This window comes from Carcharhinus amblyrhynchos, chromosome 3 (assembly GCF_965287045.1).
Source record: "Carcharhinus amblyrhynchos chromosome 3, sCarAmb.v2.hapA, whole genome shotgun sequence".
Lineage (NCBI taxonomy): Eukaryota > Metazoa > Chordata > Chondrichthyes > Carcharhiniformes > Carcharhinidae > Carcharhinus > Carcharhinus amblyrhynchos.
In genome coordinates, this window is record NC_137326.1 from 66,988,152 (window position 1) to 67,009,440 (window position 21,289).

At 45.6% G+C, this 21,289-nt stretch overlaps 1 protein-coding gene across 2 annotated transcripts in view; it reads right to left on the minus strand.

Annotated features, from left to right (window-relative positions):
* Nucleotides 1-21,289, minus strand: part of ryk (receptor like tyrosine kinase) — a 367,912-nt gene that overhangs the window by 256,482 nt on the left and 90,141 nt on the right. For both annotated transcript variants that reach the window (XM_080184943.1, XM_080184936.1), the window contains exon 3: nucleotides 18,569-18,668. In XM_080184943.1, the coding sequence (XP_080041069.1) occupies nucleotides 18,569-18,668 (100 nt within the window). The remainder of the gene's footprint in view (nucleotides 1-18,568; nucleotides 18,669-21,289) is intronic.

The window sequence follows — 21,289 nt, forward strand, 5'->3', positions numbered from 1 at the left end:
CCTACTATTATTTCTTCCAAAGTGGATAACCTCATACTTGCTAACATTATACTCCATCTGCTAGGTCCTCGCCCACTCGCTCAGCCTATCCAGATCTCTCTGCAGACTTTCCACACCCTCCATGCAATTTGCTTTTCCACTCATCTTCACGTCATCAGCAAACTTCATCACCCTACACTCAGCCCCCTCCTCCAGATCATCTATATAAATGGTAAACAGTTCTGCAGTGCAGGGATTCTAAGATACTTGTGGTTAAAGGGATCAAAGGAAATGGAAAGATGGTGATACTGAATTTGATGATTGTTCCTAATGAATGGTGGTGATGGCTCGATGGATCAAATGACTCTTCTGCATTGTATGGTTCTGTACGAATCAGGAGGCACGTAACCAGCTGTAGAATTGCAGGTTCTGGCTGTCCCACTTTATTCTTTGGCCAAATGCAGCTTGTTGACACCATTCAGCACACCATTAGATGTACCTGGCAATGATAAAGCTGTTTAATGTTGTGGGGACATGGACAAATTTTCTCTTCTGAGAAAAGGTCATAGTCTGGCAGTTTTGTGGCATAAATTTATCACTTAGCCCAAGAATGACCCAGGTCTAACTGCACAAAGTTACACTGCTTCATTATGTGAGGAGTCACAAATAGAACCAAACACTGCAATGATCATTCTGACCTTCTGATGGGGGGAAGCAGCTAAAAAAAAATTGGGCTTAGGACATTATCCTGAGAAACTCTTGCACTGATATTCTGGGAGTAAATCTTGCACTGGATCAGCAGAAATTTCCTCCAATTAAATATTAGGAAAACTATGTTGTGACCCCACATTGTGGGCAGCACAGTGGCATAGTGCTTAGCATTACTGACTCAGTGCCATGGACCTGGGTTCAATTCCGGCCTTGGGTGACTGATTGTGTGGAGTTTGTACATTCTCCCTGTGTCTGCATGGGTTTCCTCCGGGTGCTCCAGTTTCTTCCCACAGATGTGCAGGTGCTTCTCTTTCCTCCCACAATCCAAAGATGTGCAGCTCAGGGAAATTGGCCATGTTAAGATTGTCCCTTAGTGTCAGGAAAATTAGTGGAGTAAATATATGTGGAGTTATAAAGCTCAGCTGGGAGAGTGTTAGACTGAAGATCTAAAGGTCCCTGGTTCAATCACAGGTTTCGGCACAAGCCCACATAATGGCTTTCTTTGAGGGCTGGCATGGTGGCAGAGTGGCTAGCACTGCTACCTCACAGCGCCAGGGGCCCAGATCCAATTCTGGCCTCAGATGACTGTGTGGAGTTTGTACATTCTTCCTGTGTTTGCGTGGGTTTCCTTCAGGTGCTCCAGTTTCTTCCCACAGATGTGCAAGTTAGGTGGATTGGACATGCCAAGTTGTCCCTTAGTGTCCCGAGATGCGTAGGTTAGATGAATTAGCCATGATAAATGTATGCTGTTACAGGGATAGAGTGGAAGAAGACGACCTGGGTAAGATGCTTTTTCAGAGAGTCAGTGCAGCATTGATGGGCCAAATGGCCTCTTCTGCACTGTAGGGATTCTATGTTTCTATGATTCTAACCACATAAATACACCATCACAAAGACCACTACTTCTACCTCTAATATCACCCAAATCTACCCATCCCTGCTGCTAAATAGCTCATGTACACTGTTATCTTTAAATTTATTATTCTAGCATGGTTCTGGGTGGCCTTCCATATTCTACACTCCAAATATCCAAAACTCTGCTGTCCCTATTCTAATTTGCACCAAGTCCCCTGTGCTTGGTTACCCAAGTTGACTCCGAGTTGATTTTAAAATTCTTGTTTTCAAATCCTCCATGACCTCATCGCTACCATCTCTATAATCATCTCCAGTCCCACAACCCTCAGGTATCTATAAAGAAAACAAAACGCTGGGAAAACTCAGCAGGGCTGGCAGCCCTCTGTGGAAAGCGAAACAGAGTTAACCTTTTGCAGCTAATTTGGCCCTGCTTCGGAATGGAAGAGAAACAGGAATGTGAGGCATTTTATGCCTTTGAAAAAAGGTGTAGTTAAGGAGGTCAGGAAAAGTTCAGAGGGCAGGGAAGATTAAATGACAAAGATGCCATGGAACCAAATACAAAGTGAAAGGTAAAAGAAATGAAGGATTGGTCCAGGGTAGGAGTGAATAGCAGAATAAAAGCGCACTCTGAAAGCAAAAACAAGATACAGATTGAATTCAAAACGAAGGACAGGGTTCATGATCACAAGCTGTTGTACTTGATGTTGAATTCACAAACTGGTCAGAAAATGAGGTGCTGTTCCTCCAACTTGCACTGGGCTTCCCCGGAAACACTGCAACAGGTCAAGGACAGAAATGTGAACATGAGAGCAAGTTGAAATGGCAAGCAACTGTAAGGTCAGGGCCATGCTTGTGGATTGAGTGAAGGTGTTCTGCAAAGCAGTCACCCTGTCTTGGTGTGGTCTTCCCAAACTAAAGGAGATCACATTATGAGCAATGAATAAGTAAATAACTGCTTCACCTGGAAAGTATGTTTGGGGCTTTGGACAGTGAGGAGGGAGCAGGTAAAGAAGCAGTGTCTCACACCTATTGCATTTACATGGGAAGGTGCCATGGACTTAATATAGGTTTATAAGATGATGACAGGGATTGACAGAGTGGACATGCAAAGATTATTTCCTTGGGTGGATGTAGCTGTTACTAGGGGGCATAACTATAAAGTTCATGGTGGGAGATATAGGAGGGATGTCCAAGGTAGATTCTTTACTCAGAGAGTGGTTGGGGTGTGGAATAGGCTGCCTGCTGTGATAGTGGAGTCGGACACTTTAGGAACTTTTAAGTGGTTGTTGGGTAGGCACATGGAGCACTCCAGAATTATTGGGAGGGGATAGCTTGATCTTGGGATTGGACATAGCTCGGCACAGCATTGACGGCCGAAGGGCCTGTACTGTGCTGTAATGTTCTATGTTCTATGAAAGGGGATGAGGTGTTGGGGATGAAAGAGAAGTGGAACACAGTGTTGTGGAAGGAACGGTCCCTTCGTAATGCTGACAGGTGAGAGGAAGGGAAGGTGTGTTTGATGGTGATATCATGGTGGAGATGATGGAGGATTAGTCTTTGAATACAGAAGCTGGTGGGGTGGAAAATGAGAACCAAAGGAACCCTATCATGCTTCTGAGGGGGAGAAAAGACTTGAAGACAGAAAAGTGGGAAATGGGGCAGACATAGTTCTCATCAAAGAATCCCTACAATGCAGAAGACCATTTGGCCCACTGAGTCTGTACTGACTACAATCCCACACAGGGCCTATTCCCATAACCTCACATATTTACCCTTACTAGGGTTAATTTAGCATGTCTATCAACCTAACCCACACACTGTGGGAAGACACCACAGCACCCAGAGGAAATACACGCAGACATGCAAGCTCCACACAGACTGTCGGAATTGAACCTGGGTTCCTGTTGTGAGGCAGCAGTGCTAACTACTGTGACACCCCAAGTTGTGGGCCCTGACAACCACAGTGGGGGTGGGGAATCCTCAGCTCAGGAAAAAGGAAGACGTTGGAAGTGACATTGTGGAAGGTAGCATCATCAGAACAGGTATAACAACCAGTGATGGAGAAAATGAGAGAATGGAGTCCTTACAAAAAGCAAAGTGTGAAGAAGTGTAGTTCAAGGGACCTGTGGGAGTCAGTGGGATTGTAACGAATATTTATGGACAATCTGCCCCAGAGAAGGGAAGGGAAGTGTCAGAATGGACCATGTGATGGTGAGACAAAGGTGGAAATTGGAAAAAAAAAATTGATGAATATTTTCAAGAGTATGAGGTGGCACCGATAGTCAATGACACGCCGAAAAGAAAGCTGCGGGAATTGGCCTGAGTACAACTGGAACAAGGGAAGATACCGCACAAAAAATCAGGCAATAAACTAGAAAGGCTGGGGGGAGGGAATAGACATGAGGTGACTGAGAGCAAGGAGGTTAGCTCCCAGGTAGAGAAGGACTGTAGACAATACGAGAGGGAGGTTAGACGGGTAATAGAGAAGGGAAGTGCCCAGCCTGAGGGTGTCTATTTTAACGCCAGGAGAGGAGTGAACAAAGTAGCTGACTTAGGGCGTGGATTGCTACTTGGGAATGTGATGTGGTGGCCATTACAGAGGCTCGGATGTCTCAGGGACATGACTGGGTACTTCAGGTGCTGGGATTCAGATGCTTCAGGAAGGACAGGGAGGGGGGCAAAAGAGGTGGCGGAGTGGCACTGTTGATCAGGGACAGTGTCATGGCTGCAGAGAAGGTGGATGCTGAGGAGGGACTGTCTACGGAGTCTCTGTGGGTGCAAGTTAGGAACAGCAAAGGGTCGATAACTTTGCTGGGTGTTTTCTAGAGGCAGCCCAATAGTGACAGGGAAGCTGAGGTGCAGATAGGGAAACAGATCCTAAAGAGATGTAGTAATAACAGAGTTGTCGTGATGGGAGACTTTAATTTCCCAAACATCGACTGAAATATCCCTAGGGTAAGGGGTTTGGATGAGGAGGAGTTTGTTAGGTGTGTTCAGGAGGGTTTCCTGACACAGCACGTGGATAAGCCTACAAGAGCAGAGGCTGTACTTGACCTGGTGCTGGCTAATGAACCAGGACAGGTGACGGATCTCTCGGTGGGAGAGCATCTCAGGGATGAAGATCATAATTCTAACTCCTTCACGATAGCATTGGAAAGAGATAGGATCAGGCAGGCTAGGAAGGTGTTTGTCTGGAGTAAGGGGAAATAGGATGACATCAGGCAGACAGTTGGACGAGTAAACTGGAAGGAGGTGTTCTTAGGGAAAAGTACTGAAGGAAGGTGGCGGATTTTCAAGGAAGGTTTGACTGGAGCTCTGCACGACAACGTTCCGATGAGACAAGGAGGTTTTGGTAGGTCGCGGGAGCCCTGCTGCACGAAGGTTGTGCTGAACCTGGTCAGGAAAAGAAAGGCGTATAAAAGGTTCAGAGGGCTAAGAGATTTTAAGGATCTAGGAGTATAAGGCTTGTAGAAAGGAGCTTAAAAAGGAAATTAGGAGATCCAGAAGGGGACATGAGAAGGCCTTGGTGGGTAAAATTAAGGAGAATCCCAAGGCATTCTACAAATATGTGAAGAGTAAAAGGATGAGAAAAGAAGGGATAGGACCTATATGAGGTGAAGGGGGAAAAGTCTGTGTAGAACTGGAAGAAATGGCAGAGGTGCTTAATGAGTACTTTGCCTCGGTATTCACGGTGGAAAGTGGAGGTTGTACTACAGGTTTGCGGCAGACTGAAAAGATTGAGTATATGGATATTAAGAAACAGGATGTGTTGGAGCTTTTAAATTCTATCAAGGTAGATAAGTCGCCAGGACCGGATGAGATGTACCCCAGGTTACTGTGGGAGGTGAGGGAAGTGATTACACAGCGCCTGGCGATGATCTTTGCATCGTCGATGGAGACAGGAGAGGTTCCGGAGGATTGCGGATATGGTTCCTGTTTTCAAGAAAGGGAACAGGGATAGCCCGGGAAATTATCGACCGGTGAGTCTGACCTCAGTGGTTGGTAAGTTGATGGAGAGGATTCTGAGGGACAAGATTTATGAGCATTTAGAGAAGTTTAGAATGATCAGGAATAGTCAGCATGGTTTTGTCAAGGGCAGTTCGTGCCTTACGAGCCCAGTTGAGTTCTTTGAAAATGTGACTGAACATATTGATATAAGAACATAAGAACATAAGAAATAGGAGCAGGAGTAGGCCATCTAGCCCTTTGAGCCTGCCCCGCCATTCAATAAGATCATGGCTGATCTGAAGTAGATCAGTTCCACTTTCCCGCTTTCTCCCCATAACCCTTAATTCCCTTGCCTACCAAAAACCTATCTACCCATGTCTTAAATATATTTAGCGAGGTAGCCTCCACCACTTCAACGGGCAGAGAATTCCAGAGATTCACCACCCTTTGAGTGAAGAAGTTCCTCCTCAACTCTGTTCTAAACTGCACCCCCCCCTTATCTTGAGGCTGTGCCCTCTAGTCCTGCTGTCCTTTCTGAGCAGGAAGAATCTCTCTACCTCTACCTTATCCATCCCTTTCATTATCTTATACATCTCTATAAGATTCCCCCCTCATCCTTCTAAACTCCAGGCTGCTTAGGGAGGTGAAAGATGAAATTGCTGGGCCTCTGGCGCAAATCTTTGTCTCTTCTTTGGACACAGGTGAGGTCCCAGAAGACTGGAGGGTAGCAAATGTGGTACCGCTGTTTAAAAAAGGTAGTAGGGATAACCCTGGAAATTATAGACCGGTGAGTTTGACATCGGTGGTAGGGAAATTAATGGAAAAAATACTTAGGGGTAGGATGTATGAGCATTTGGAGCGTTGCGATCTGATTAGGGACACGCAACATGGCTTTGTTAGAGGGAGGTCTTGCCTTACGAATCTGGTAGAATTCTTTGAGGAGGTGACAAAAACGGTTGACGATGGGAGAGCCGTTGATGTCATCTATATGGATTTCAGTAAGGCGTTTGACAAAGTCCCTCATGGTAGGCTGGTAGAAAAGGTTAAGGCGCATGGGATACAAGGACAGGTAGCTAGGTGGATTGAGAACTGGCTGGGCAATAGGAGACAGAGGGTAGTTGTTGAGGGGACCTTTTCGGGCTGGAGGCCAGTGACCAGTGGTGTGCCGCAGGGCTCAGTACTGGGACTTCTCCTCTTTGTAGTATACATAAACGATTTGGAAGAGAGTGTAAGTGGTGTGATCAGCAAGTTTGCGGATGACACCAAGATGGCAGGGTTGGCGGATACTGAAGCGGAATGTCAGGTGATACAACAGGATATAGATAGGTTGGTAAATTGGGCAGATAGGTGACAGATGGAATTTAATCCTGACAAATGCGAGGTGATGCATTTTGGAAGGAATAATGCAGAGAGGAACTACGTGATAAAAGGTAGACCCATCAGGAGTATAGAAATACAGAGGGACCTGGGAGTGCAGGTTCACAAGTCTATGAAGGTTGTGGCACAAGCGGAGAAGGTTGTGAGGAAAGCTTATGGAATGCTAGCCTTTATAGGAAGGGGTATAGAGTATAGGAGCTGCCGTCTAATGCTTCAGTTGTACAGAACGTTGGTTAGACCGCATTCGGAGTACTGCGTCCAGTTCTGGTCACCTTACTACTGGAAGGACGTGGAGACTCTGGAGAGGGTGCAGAGGAGGTTTACCAGGATGTTGCCTGGCATGGAGGGACTGAGTTACGAGGAAAGGTTGGAGAAACTGGGACTTTACTCCTTGGAAAGACGGAGATTGAGGGGAGACATGATAGAGGTATATAAGATACTGAAGGGAATAGATAGAGTCAATAGTGAGAGACTGCTCCCTAGACTGGGTACAATTACGAGAGGTCATGATCTAAGGGTGAGGGGGGAGAAGTATAATTTGGATGTGAGAGGAAGGTTCTTCACGCAGAGGGTCGTGGGGGTATGGAACGCGCTACCGAGTAGGGTGGTGGAGGCAGGAACGTTGGACTCGTTTAAGGTTTACTTAGATAGACACATGAGCGAAACGAGGATGGAGGGTTATAGTAGGGCGTATTAAATAGGGTCAGAGCCTCGGGAGACACCGGAAATGCAGACTTGTATGTTAACGTTTTTGTCTTTTTATTCCACAGGCGGAGGTCCACCTTGTTGTCAAACAAGGGGCATGCACACGGTGGGTCGTGCGTGGGCTGCTCTTGGAGGTTCCGGGAGTGGCCTAGTACTTCGTGTCAGTGTGTGTGCTTGATCCTGGACCGGTAGATGGGCGCCGCAACAGCTCAGTGACTAGCACTGCTAGCTGTGCAGATACATGGATTTGGGCCTGTGTTTGTGGGAGTTTGCGCATTCTCCTTGTGGTTGCGTGGGTTTCCTCCGGGCGCTCCGGTTTCCTCCCACACCCCAAAGATGTGCTCTTAGGCTAATTGGTTTACCAAATTGGCACTATTCTCCCCTGAATCTGGCTAAGTTAGGGGTTCCACTCGTAGACACACAGGGTAGAATAGGTGTAGGAGGATGCGGCGGCGCGGGCTCGTTGGGCCAAAGGGCCTGTTTCCCGTACTGGGTTGTTCTTTGTTCTTTGTTGAGTACAGACCCAGTCCATTTATATTCTCTTCATAGTCCAACCCCCTCATCTCCGGCATCAGCCTAGTGAACCTCCTCTGCACTCCCTCCAAGGCCAAAATATCCTTGCACAAGTGCGGTGACCAAAACTGCACACAATACTCCAGCTGCAGCCTCACCAGTGCCCTCTACAGTCGCTGCAAGACCTCCCTGCTTTTATATTCTATCCCCCTCGCTATAAAGGCCAGCATCCCATTTGCCTTCTTGATCACCTGCTGCACCTGCAGGCTGGGTTTTTGCGACTCATGCACAAGGACCCCCAGGTCCCTCTGCACCGTAGCACGCTGCAGCTTTTCGCCTTTTAAATAGTAATCCCTCCTACTATTATTCCTGCCAAAGTGGATAACCTCACACTTGCTAACATTGTACTCCATCTGCCAGGTCCTCGCCCACTCGCTCAGCCTATCTAGATCCCTCTGCAGACTCTCCACACCCTCCGCACAATTTGCTTTTCCACTCATCTTTGTGTCATCAGCAAATTTTGACACCCTACACTCAGCCCCCTCCTCCAGATCACCTATATAAATGGTAAATAGCTGAGGCCCCAGCACCGATCCCTGCGGCACTCCACTAGTTACCAACCGCCAATCAGCATAGCACCCATTGATACCAACTCTCTGCCTCCTATTAGACAACCAATCCTCTATTCACGCTAACACCTTACCCCCAACTCCATGCCCCCTAACCTTCTAAAGCAACCTTTTGTGCGGCACCTTATCAAACACCTTCTGAAAATCGAGAAACACCACATCCACCAGTTCCCCTTTGTCTACCGCACTAGTCACATCCTCATAGAATTCCAATAAATGTCAAACACGACTTCCCCTTAACGAATCCGTGCTGCGTCTGCTCTATCAAACAATTCTTCTGTAGGTGCCTCGCTATTTCTTCTTTGATGACAGATTGCAGCATTTTTCCAACAACAGACGTTAAACTAACCGACCTATAATTCCCTGCCTTTTGTCTGCTACGTTTTTTAAACAGCGGCGTAACATTAGCTGTTTTCCAATCTTCTGGCACTTCCCCGGAATCCAGCGAAGTTTGGTAAATAATCACTAAGGCGTCTACTATCACCTCTGCCATTTCCTTCAGAACCCTGGGATGCATTCCATCCGGTCCTGGGGACTTGTCCACCATCAGTCCCGCTAGTCGATCAAGCACTACCTCTCTAGTGACAGTAATCGCATTCAGGCCCTCAACTCCTACCATCCTTCTATCTTTAATATCTGGCAAACTATTCGCGTCCTCCTCCGTGAAGACTGAGGCAAAAAACTTATTTAAGGCCTCAGCCATTTCCTCATTCCCCACCACTAAATCCCCCCTCTCATCCTCTAAGGGTCCAACATGCACTCTAGCCAGCCTCCTCTTCTTTATATATTTGTAAAAACTCTTACTGTCCTTTTTTATATTTAGTGCTAGTTTAGCTTCATAGTCTATCCTTCCTTTCTTTATCAACTTCTCAGTCATTATTTGTTGATTTTTAAACCTCTCCCAATCTTCTACTCGTCCATTACTTTTAGCCACTCTAAACGCATCAGCTTTTAATTTAATACTCTCCTTTATTTCCTTCGATAACCACGGCTGATTATCCCTTCTCCTATGTTCCTTCTTTACCGTTGGAATATATTTCTGCTCAGCACCGAAAAAGATCTCCTTAAAGATCCTCCACTGTTCCTCAGCAGTCCTACCGACCAATCTGCGCCCCCAATCTACATTTGCCAATTCCTCTCTCATCCTATCGTACTCCCCACTGTTCAAACAGAGGACACAGGTCCGGGACCCTACTTTCTCATCCTCCATCTGCATCAAAAACTCAACCATACAACGATCGCTCGTCCCAAGAGGATCCCTCACAACAAGATCCCTAATTCTACCTGCCTCGTTACATTACACCAGATCTAAGATAGCTCGCTCCCTCATCGGTTCTGTCACACGCTGTCTAAGGAGACTATCCCTACAGCATTTCAAGAACTCTTCTTCAAGCCCAGCGCGTCCGACATAGGTCAACCAATCAATATGTAGATTGAAATCCCCCATAATTATCGCTGTTCCATTCCTGCACGCATCATTTATTTACTTGTTTATTGCCCGCCCCACCTCCAAGTTATTATTTGGGGGCCTATAGACCACACCCACCAGCGTCTTCCTCCCCTTACTGTTCCTTATCTCCACCCACAACGATTCCACGTTCTGCTCTTTGGAGCCTATATCTTCCCTTACTACTGCCCTGATACTATCCCTAATCAGCAGAGCTACCCCTCCCCCTTTTTCCTCCTGTCTATCCTTCCTAAACACTTGATACCCCTGGACATTCAGTTCCCAGTCCCTGTCACCCTGCAACCATGTTTCCGTAATGGCCACCAGATCATATCCATTTGTGCTGATCGGCGCCACCAGCTCATTCACTTTGTTCCGAATGCTTCGTGCATTCAGGTAAAGTGTTTTTATCCCAGCCTTTATCTGGACCCTATTTGAATGAACGCTACCAACCTTTCTCATGCCCCCTAGTCCCTTTATTATTGGGCCATCCTCAACATTTTCTCGTGCCCGTACCTTCTCTTTTACTTTAGACAATGTAATTTCTCCTACCCCTGCACCACCACCACCACCACCAGAACCACACCCCCCCCCCCCCCCCCCCCCCGCCCAATTAGTTTTGAGCCCTATCTACAGTCCTAGTTATACGATTCGCCAGGACTCTGTTCCCAGCACGGTTCAGACCAAGACCATCCCATCTGAACAGGTCCCACCTGCCCCAATACCCCAATGCCAATGCCCCATAAATTCAAACCCATTCCTTCCACACCAATCCGAGCCACCCATTCATCTCTTTAATCCTATCTACCCTACGCCCATCTGCACGTGGTTCAGGTAGTAATCCAGAGATAACCACCTTGTCGGTTCTGCTTTTTAATTTCATTCCCAGCTTTTCATACTCCCTCTGCAGATCCTCAGTTCCCATTTTGCCTCTATCATTGGCACCCACGTGTACCACAACGACCGGATTCTCACCCTCCCACTCCAGGTTCCTCTGCAGCCCAGATGAGACATCCTGGACCCGAGCACCAGGCAGACAACACACCCTTCTGTATTCTTTATCACTGTGACAAAAGACAGTGTCTATACCCCTAACCACACTATCCCCAATTACCACTACATTCCTCTTTGTCCTGTGTTTGCACCACTGTACCGTGGATAGTTTGCTCATCAACCTTACAGCCCTCATTCTTGTCCACACTGGGAGCAAGAACCTCAAACCTGTTGTGCAGATTGAGAGGCTGAGGCCTTTGGGTCCCCCACTCCTTCCTCGCCACTCCCCCCTCCTTCCTCTCACCCTTCCTCCCCACACCCCCCTCCTTCCTCCCCCCAGCAGCACCCTCTTGTTCCTGACCCTTAGAATTAGCCAGTCTAGGGGGTGTGGATCTCTCTTGCACTCCATTATCCAGGTTACACTCCCTCTCCCTGATGAGCCTCAGTGTCTGAAGCTCAGAGGTCAGCTCATCTACTTTGAGCTGACGAAGGAAGAGCGGTGGACGTGGTTTACATGGACTTCAGCAAGGCGTTTGATAAGGTCCCCCATGCAAGACTTCTTGAGAAGGAGAGAAGGCATGGGATCCAAGGGGCTTTGGCCTTGTGGATCCAGAACTGGCTTGCCTGCAGAAGGCAGAGAGTGGTTGTGGATGGGTCTTTTTCTGTATGGAGGTCAGTCACCAATGGAGTGACCCAGGGATCTGTTCTGGAACCCTTGCTGTTTGTCATTTTCATAAATGACCTGGATGAGGAATGGAGGGATGGGTTAGTAAGTTCACCGACGATACGAAGGTTGGTGGTGTTGTGGATGGTCTGGAGGGATGTCAGAAGTTGCAGTGTGACATAGATAGGATGCAAGACTGGGCAGAGAAGTGGTAGATGGACTTCAACGCGGATAAACGTGTAGCGGTCCATTCTGGCAGGACCAACGGGATGCAGGAGTACAATATCAAGGGTAGGAGTCTTAGCTGGGTTGAAGAGCAGAAGGATCTTGGGGTCCGGGTCCATAGGACTCTTAAATCGGCCTCGCAGGTGGAGGATGTGGTCAAGAAGGCGTATGGTGTACTGGCCTTCATTAATCGAGGGATTGAGTTTAGGAGTCGGGAGGTAATGCTGCAACTTTATAAGACCCTTGTCAGACCCCACTTGGAGTACTGTGCGCAGTTCTGGTCGCCTCACTACAGGGAGGATGTGGAAGCTATTGAGAGGCTGCAGAGGAGATTTACAAGGACGTTGCCTGGATTGGGAGGCATGCCTTATGAAGATAGGTTGAGGGAGCTAGGGCTCTTCTCCCTGGAGAGATGAAGGTTGAGAGGCAACCTGATAGAGGTTAATAAAATGTTGAGAGGAATAGATAGGGTGGATTCTCGGAGGCTATTTCCCAGGGCTGAAATGGTCACTATGAGAGGACACAGGTTTAAGGTGCTGGGAAGCAAGTACAAAGGAGATAGAGCATAGAACATCAAACACAGAACACTACAGCACAAACAGGCCCTTCGGCCCACAAGTTGCGCCGATCACATCAATACCTACCAATCCATAGACCTATCTATAACCCCCAATCCCATTAAATCCCATATACTCATCCAGAAGTCTTTTAAAAGACCCCAGCGAGTTCGCCTCCACCACCACTGACGGCAGCCGATTCCATTCACTCACCATCCTCTGAGTGAAAAACTTACCCCTAACATCACCTCTGTACTTGCTTCCCTGCACCTTAAATCTGTGTCGTCTCGTAGCGACCATTTCAACCCGGGGAAATAGCCTCTGAGAATCCACCCTATCGATTCCTCTCAACATTTTATCAACCTCTATGAGGTCACCTCTCAACCTATGCCTCTCCAGGGAGAAGAGTCCCAGCTCCCTCAACCTATCTTCATAAGGCATGCCTCCCAATCCAGGCAACATCCTTGTAAACCTCCTCTGCACCCTTTCAATAGCTTCCACGTCCTTCCTATAGTGAGGTGACCAGAACTGCGCACAGTACTCCAAGTGGGGCCTGACAAGGGACTTATAAAGTTGCAGCATTACCTCCCGACTCCTAAACTCAATCCCTCGATTAATGAAGGCCAGTACATCATATGCCTTCTTGACCACATCCTCCACCTGCAAGGCCGATTTAAGAGTCCTGTGGACCCGGACCCAAAGATCCTTCTGCTCTTCAACACTGCTAAGACTCCTGCCCTTGATAGTGTACTCGTTCATCCCATTGGTCCTGCCAAAATGGACCACTACACATTTAGGGGTAAGTTTTTCACTCAGAGGGTGGTGAGTGAGTGGAATCGGCTGCCGTCAGTGGTGGTAGAGGCAAACTTGCTGGGCTCTTTTAAAAGACTTCTGGATGAGTATATGGGATCTAATGGCATTGGAAGTTACAGATAGTTCTATGGCTTGGTAGGTATAGATGTGATTGGTGCAACTTGTGGGCCAAAGGGCCTGATGGTGCTGTAGTGTTTTATGTTCTAACCAGGATCCATGTGAGTGCCTATTCCCATATCTTTTATTTGGAGAAAGGGAGAAATTGTTCAATGAGAGGACAAGTTCAGTCAGGCGGAGGAGGGCAGTGATGAATGGGGAAGAAGCCCTCAGATGGTCTGGCGCAAAATCGATTTGCTGATTGGACACCATAGTGAAGAGGTGGTGGTTAGAGCAGGGAAAGCAGAAATTGTTTAAATGGAAGTCAGCAGAATCGAGAATATAGGTGTGAAGAAACTGGACAAGGGGAGAAAAACTGAGTTAAGATAGGAAGAAATAAGTTAAATGGGGCAGGAATAGACTGAAATGGTAGATCCACCAGGACAGTCCTGGTTGTGAATTTTGAGAAAAAGGAAGAAGCTCCTGATACTTGCACTGTTCCATTTCTGGCCTCAAGGGTCCCTAATTTTAAATTGCACGGCTACTGGCAGCCATACAGTTAGTTGTAGCTGTACTGGAACAGCTTGGCTACAGATACAGTATTTCAGCAATACAAGTTGGCAACAGTGCAGTAAGAATGTTGTTGACAACAGTGCAGTAAAACAGAGCCATTTCTTGAAATCAAATAGAATGAGTCAAATTGGCTAAAGACCGGTTTCTCTAAAGCTGTGGACCGCAGGAGGAGGCTGAGATGAATCATTCGCTCTAAGCTTCTGGTGAAAGAAGATTGCAAATGCTTCAGCCTTATCTTTAGCCACCATCAAAGGGTTTAGTTTAAGCTTATTTGTGTCACAAGTAGGCTCACATTAACACTGCAATTAAGTTACTGTGAAAATCCACCTGTCGCCAACTCTGGCATCTGTTCAGGTACACTGAGGGAGAATTTGGCATGGCCAATGCACCTAACCAGCACATCTTTCGGACTGTTGGAAGAAACCACAGCACCTGGAGGAAACCCACAGACATGGGAAGAACATGCAAACTCAACACAGACAGTTACCCAAGGCTGAAATTGAACTCAGGTCCCTTAAGCATAAGGCAGCAATACTAACCACTGGTCTGGAATGCTTAGCTCTGTCTATTACATGTTGTTTCTGCTGTTTAACATGCATGCACATCCTGTGTCGTAGCATCGCATTTTTAGATATGCCCGATCGCATTTTTAGATATTTCCTCTATAGTCGACCTTGGATCAGGGTGATGGTAATCCCGTTGGAGGAAATAACCATTAAGAGGGAGGAAGTTTTTAGGTAATATTAAAACTGATAACTCTCCGGGGCCTGATGGCATTTATCCTAGGCTGCTTAGGGAGACAACAGATGAAATTGCTGGGCCTCTGACGCAAAACTTTGTCTCTTCTTTGGACACAGGTGAGGTCCCAGAGGACTGGAGGATAGCGAACGTGGTACCATTGTTTAAAAAGGGTAGTAAGGATAACCCGGGTAACAATAGGCCGGTGAGCTTGACGTCAGTGGTAGGGAAGTTGTTGGAGAGGATTCGTAGAGATAGGATGTATACGCATTTAGAGCATGGCAATCTGATTAGTGACAGGCAACATGGATTCGTAAAGGGGAGGTTATGCCTTACCAATCTGGTAGAATTTTTTGAGGAGGTGACAAAAACGGTTGATGAAAGTCGAGCCGTGGATGTTGTCTATATGGATTTCAGTAAGGCGTTTGACAAAGTCCCTCGTGATAGATTGGTGAAAAAGATTAAGGCTCATGGGATACAAGGACAGATGGATTGAGAACTGGCTTGGTAACACGAGACAGAGGGTAGCAGTGGAGGGGTCTTTTTCTAGCTGGAGGTATGTGACTAGTGATGTGCCGCAGGGCTCAGTACTGGGACCTCTGCTATCTGTAATATATGTAAATGATTTGGAAGAGAGAGTAAATGGTGTGATCAGCAAGTTTGCAGATGACACGAAGATGGCTGGACTTGCTGATAGTGATGAGCAGTGTCAGACAGTACAGCAGGATATAGACAGACTGGTAAATTGGGCAGAGAAATGGCAGATGGAATTTAATCCAGATAAATGCGAGGTGATGCACTTTGGAAGAAATAATGTAGGGGGGGTTATACGATAAATGATAGGACTGCTAAGAGTATAGAAACACAGAGGGACCTAGGTGTGCAAGTTCACAAGTCCTTGAAAGTGGCAGTACAGGTGGAGAAGGCGGCGAAGAAGGCATATGGAATGCTTGCCTTTATAGGGAGGGGTATAGAGTATAAAAGCTGGCGTCTAATGTTGCAGTTGTATAGAGTGCTGGTTAGACTGCATTTTGAGTACTGCGTCCAGTTCTGTTCGCTGTACTACCGGAAGGACATGGAGACCCTGGAGAGAGCGCAGAGGAGTTTTACCAGGATGCTACCTGTTATGGAAGGTCTTAGCTATGAGGAGAGATTGGGCAAATTGGGGCTGTTCTCTCTGGAAAGACGGAGAATGCGGGGAGGTCTAATATAGGTGTATAGATTATGAAGGGTATAGATAAAGTGAACAGTGGGAAGCTTTTTCCCAGGTTGGATACGAAAATCATGAGGGGCCATGGGCTTAGGGTTAGAGGGGCGAGGTATAATTCAGATGTTAGACGGAGATTTTTCACACAGAGGGTTGTGGGAGCCTGGAATGCATTGCCAAGTAGGGTGGTGGAGGCAGGTATGCTAGAGTTGTTTAAGGCTTACCTAGATAGGCACATGAGCTGACTAGAGATGGAGGGATACAAAAGATTGTTCTAATTAAGGATCAAGAGCCTCAGGATGTTCCTGGGAATCAATAGATTCCTATGGACCGTCCAACATATCTTATGGCTCACCTGTTTTACGTTTGAGCTTCTGGGGATCTTCCGTGAACGTCTGTATAAGCTGTGTATATTTATTGATGTCATTTTTTTAACATCCATAGGTGATTCGGTCCGCCTTGTTGGCCAACAAGGTGGGTCGTGCGAGGGCTACTCTTGGACGTTGCTTCGAGAGTTGCCTAGTGCTTCATGTCAATAGTGTACGCTTAAACTAGACCAACTGACGGGCAACACGACAGCTCAGTGACTATCACTGTGTGCTGTGCAGATACACGGACCTGGGTCGGATCTCCTACTTGGGTCGGTGTCTGTGGGAGTTTGCACATTCTCCCCATGCTTGCGTGGGTTTTCTCTGGGCGCTCCGGTTTCCTCCCACACCCCAAAAACGTGCTTTTAGGCTGATTGGTGTTAACAAATTGTCCCTAAATTAGACCTCCCTTAATCTGACGCACATATAATTCCCTAAATTTGCACACCTTTATTGTGGAGTCCAGGAGGCGTAGACAAAAGTCATTGGTAGGAGGAGGATTGGAATGAGGAATGTCAAAATGGGCGGCGTGGGCTTGTAGGGCTGAAGGGCCTGTTTCCTGTGCTGTGTTGTTCTTAGTAATCATGAATTGAATCACAAGTTGGTTCATGAGTTTACAGATTGTGATCGAATATAATCTGTTTCTGCTAAAGGGTCACTTAAGTGCTAAGTTTTGAGCTTCTAGGTCAGTTCTGCTAGCATAGTAGTGCCGTACAACATGATAGAGGGTATCCTCAGTGTAAAGACAGAACTTTGTCTCAACAAAGATTGTACGGCCACTCCTACTAATACTGTCATTGACACATACACTTGTGCGGGACAGATAGATTTATGAGGAAGAGCGCAGAAAAGGCCCTTCAGTCCATCGAGTCTGCACTGACAATAACCACCACTAAAGTCATGAAAATCCCATTTTCCAGTACCATATCCTTCACTAGTATGATGTTTCAATTCATTCAAATACTTTCTAATGGTTGTAAGGTTTCCGGCAGTGCATTCTAGATTCCCACCACCCTCTGGGTGAATCTCTTTTTCCTCAAATCTGCTCTGAATCTCCTGCCCCTTAACCTAAACTATGGCCCCTTGTGGCTGACCTCCCAACCTAGGAGAACAGTTGCTTTCTATCCACTCAAGGGATCCAGTAGTTTCACCAGGCATGGGTTCTCTCACCACCTACTGCAGGCTTAGCCAGGTAGCTATGTCCTTCAGGATTCATCAGTTCACTCAACAGTGTTACCACGCCACTCTTGCTGATGGACACTGTAATGCCTACCCAGAGTAAGTCTTCCAAATGGTGTTCAACGTGGAGATATACCAAGGGAGGGTGGTTGAAAGTATTCAACAAAATGTCTCCTTGTCCATGTTTGACCTGAGACTTGCTGGGATCCACAATGTTGAGGACCCCCAGAGCAATTCTCTTCCAACTGGATACCACTGTGCTTCTTTCTCTGGATAGTTCTGCTAGTAGGATCCAGTCGTCAGAAATGGTGGTGTCTGGGACACTGCGAAGTATGATTCAGTGAGCATGACAATGTCAGGCTATTGCTTGATTAACCTGTGGGACAGTTCTTCCAACTTTGTCACAGATATTAGTGTGGAGGACTTTGCAGGATAAAGGGAACTTGGTGTGCCTGTCATTTCTGGTGCCTAGATTGATGCCAGCTGCTCTGATTTTACTCTTATTTGACATACCTGTAGAGCTTGCCAGTCTATTTCAGAGGACATCTGAGTCAACCACATTGCTTTGGGTCTGAAGTCTTTATGTAGGGCAAGCCAGGTAGAATGGAAGATTTCCTTCCCCAAGGGAAAGTGAACAAGATGGGTTTCAAGTCAAATCAGTGGTTTAATGCGCACCATCACTGATATGTTTGGAACCCTTGAACTGTTCCAAGGTACCTAACATTTATGTCCCTTTAATCTCGACTTTAATATTTTTCCCCTCCCTTTAAATTCACATACACACACTCATACGTATACACACTCATATTCAGACCATTTTCCATTTCCAATCCAAATTTGTAGCTGAAATGACCTCACCTGGAAATACTGGATGTAAACAGTACAAATTTTACCTAACTTCTTAAAACTTCACTTGGTAGAATCAAGTTACATTGGAAAACACAGAAATTACCTGTTCCTGCAAATGGATCAACATCTTTCATTTTCTTACCTGATATTGTACGTGGAACTTCTCCTTGTGCAGAGATATTAGCTCGAGGCATGTCCATGGCTACTGGATTGTCCACCTGAAAGCCCAACTTATATTCAACCTGTTGTGGGGAATGTTAAAGTCATGAAAATGATCATTTGGCTATTTGTTATCATGAATTAACATCATTAAAGTCACACAATTAAACTCTCCACAAGTCGTATTCCTAATTTGAACTACTAAGTTTAACTGAACAAGGTTGAAAGGGGAAAGTAATTTTAACTTTTTAAACTCTCCAGAAATTTATTTTGTCTGTTTTTAAACTGACATAGAGGTAGTCATTTCACATTGTTACTATGTCGTAGCAACACTAGTGGTGTTTTCCACGAACAGGATGCTACTGTCAAAGCCAAAAAGACATTCTGACTGCCACACAGTCAGAGTTAATGTGGTAAATGAATTTCAGTGCCAGTAGGATGCCAAGTATGCAGGTCGCACATCCCAACAACCGGTGAATCGTACAAAACAGCATATTTCTTCAGCTCTTTGCAATAGGCTACTGACTGTAGTTAACCAACCAGTGATTGCAAAACTCAGATCATAATGTCTATTGTTAGACATGGGCTGAATTTGCTGAACAATTCAAAGTGTGCTGAGAATTAGACTAACAACCCTTGAAAATCTGGCAATCTTATATCTGCCTTGATAGAATACAAGGGAAAAGGCTTCTCCCTGTGTGCATCTTCATTAGCAAGGCATCGCTGAAATCCAAAACTGATATTACGCTCAATAATTTGCAGAATAACTGTTTATATTTAGGATAGTTTAAATAAAGTACAACATAACATGATGTAAAATCATATGTTCCATAATATTATAGAAATAATGTATGCATATTAAAGATGTGTTTAACCTTCAGTGGGTCAAAGAGTTTCATGCAAGAAGGTTCAGTTGTAGCAGTTTCAGAAATAAATATTCATATGTTATAACTGAATCATATTAATGTAGTTGCAGCCATCAGGTTTAGGATACATAGGCAATGTAAGTGTCACAACTTGGAGCCCATGTGGAAGTTTTGTTTGGACAGGGCAAATCTATTTGACAATAATCAAGGTCTTGCATAATCCTACTGAGAAACAAGCGCTGATGGAAGAAAGCCTGCATCAGGTATAATTATTAGGCATCCCAGATGCTCCAGCACAAGGAATGCTTGAATCATCATTTCTGTTAAGGATTCCCTTGATATCCAGATCATCAAAATATGGGTGAAGCATTTTCACCGAGACATTGAAGGCAAATTAAGAAAGATGCAATTTCAGAAAAAAGTTGTGGATTAAGTTTTAGTATTGTTCTATCAGCATACTAAATGAGATAAGGCAGATTCTCCAGAAGTACAGTTCGTGCTGACACAAGATCAAGTAAACCAACTGCAAAAATGTGTACCTGTCAGAAACCAAAGAGTTCAGAGTTTTGACTCTGATTAATTTCCACAGAACCAAATTGAAATGCTAAATATAAATAGTTGAGAAACCAATTGCAGTTGCTCAGCTAAATCTTCATTAGTCAAGGCACAGAAATGCTGCCCAATCAACAATCCTCCAAATGATGAATAACTGCTAGAAATATTAGTATCGTGGACTGTTGTGAATCTGTAGTTTCAACACCTTCCTCCACGATCATCCCATACTCTTCCCATCTGAACCCAGTCCCTCCACAAATGGAGTTCACATTTAAGGAAGGTGTGGTTGAAATTAGCATAGGTGCAATTATTGCCGATTCCTACGTTCACTGAAAAGGTGGCAGTGGGATTTCCCCCCCTGAACTGCTATACTCCTGTGCAGATGGTGTTCCTTCAATGGCATTATGTAATTAATTCCATGCTTTCGAACTCATGACAAGCATGCTGTTTTCATGATGTCAGTGCTTCTCCCCTTCTTAGCAGCAGAGGTCAGAGGCTAGGAGGTTAAATCAAAGTAAGCTTGCTGAGTTGCTACTATGGATCCTGTAGCTACTACACACTGTAGTCAGTGCAGAGGTGGATACTGAATTCAGTCAAAGGGATAACAATCAGAGTTCTTGATTGTGTTGAGACTGTATCCATCCAGGGACATGGTTGGTATTACATCACATGCTTCACTTCAGCCTTGTGAATGATAAAAACATGGAGGGATCAGAAGGAGAATTGCCAAAAGTACCTAGCCTTTTATCTACACTTGATATTATTGATTGAGTTAAATTTCTCGATATTGGTGATCCTAGAATATTGATGGTGAGAGTTTAGCAATGGTGGTTGTACCTTTTCCTGTTGGGGACAGTCATTGCCTGGTACTTGTGGCACAAATGTTGTTTGTTATTTGGCACTCCAAGTTTGGATGTTTTCTGAATGTTGCTATATACTGACATAGGCCACTTAATTATCAAAGAAGTCATGAACTTAACTACATGTTACTAAATCATTAGCATACAACCAGGCTCCTAATTTAAGAACTAAGAGACTTATCATTAACATTGGGTAATCAGTTCCTACTTTAATTTTGTCCCTCTCCTTGGCAACAGTCTGAGATTAAGTCAGTCTGTTTGCGACCACGGTGTCACATTCGATCCAGAGATGAGCTTCCAATCTTGTGTTCATGCCATCTCTTAGACCACCTCGTTCACCCTAATATTGCTCAATTTCATCCCTATCCCAGCTCAAATACTGCTCAAATGCTCATTCATGCTTTCATTACTTCTAGACTCAAT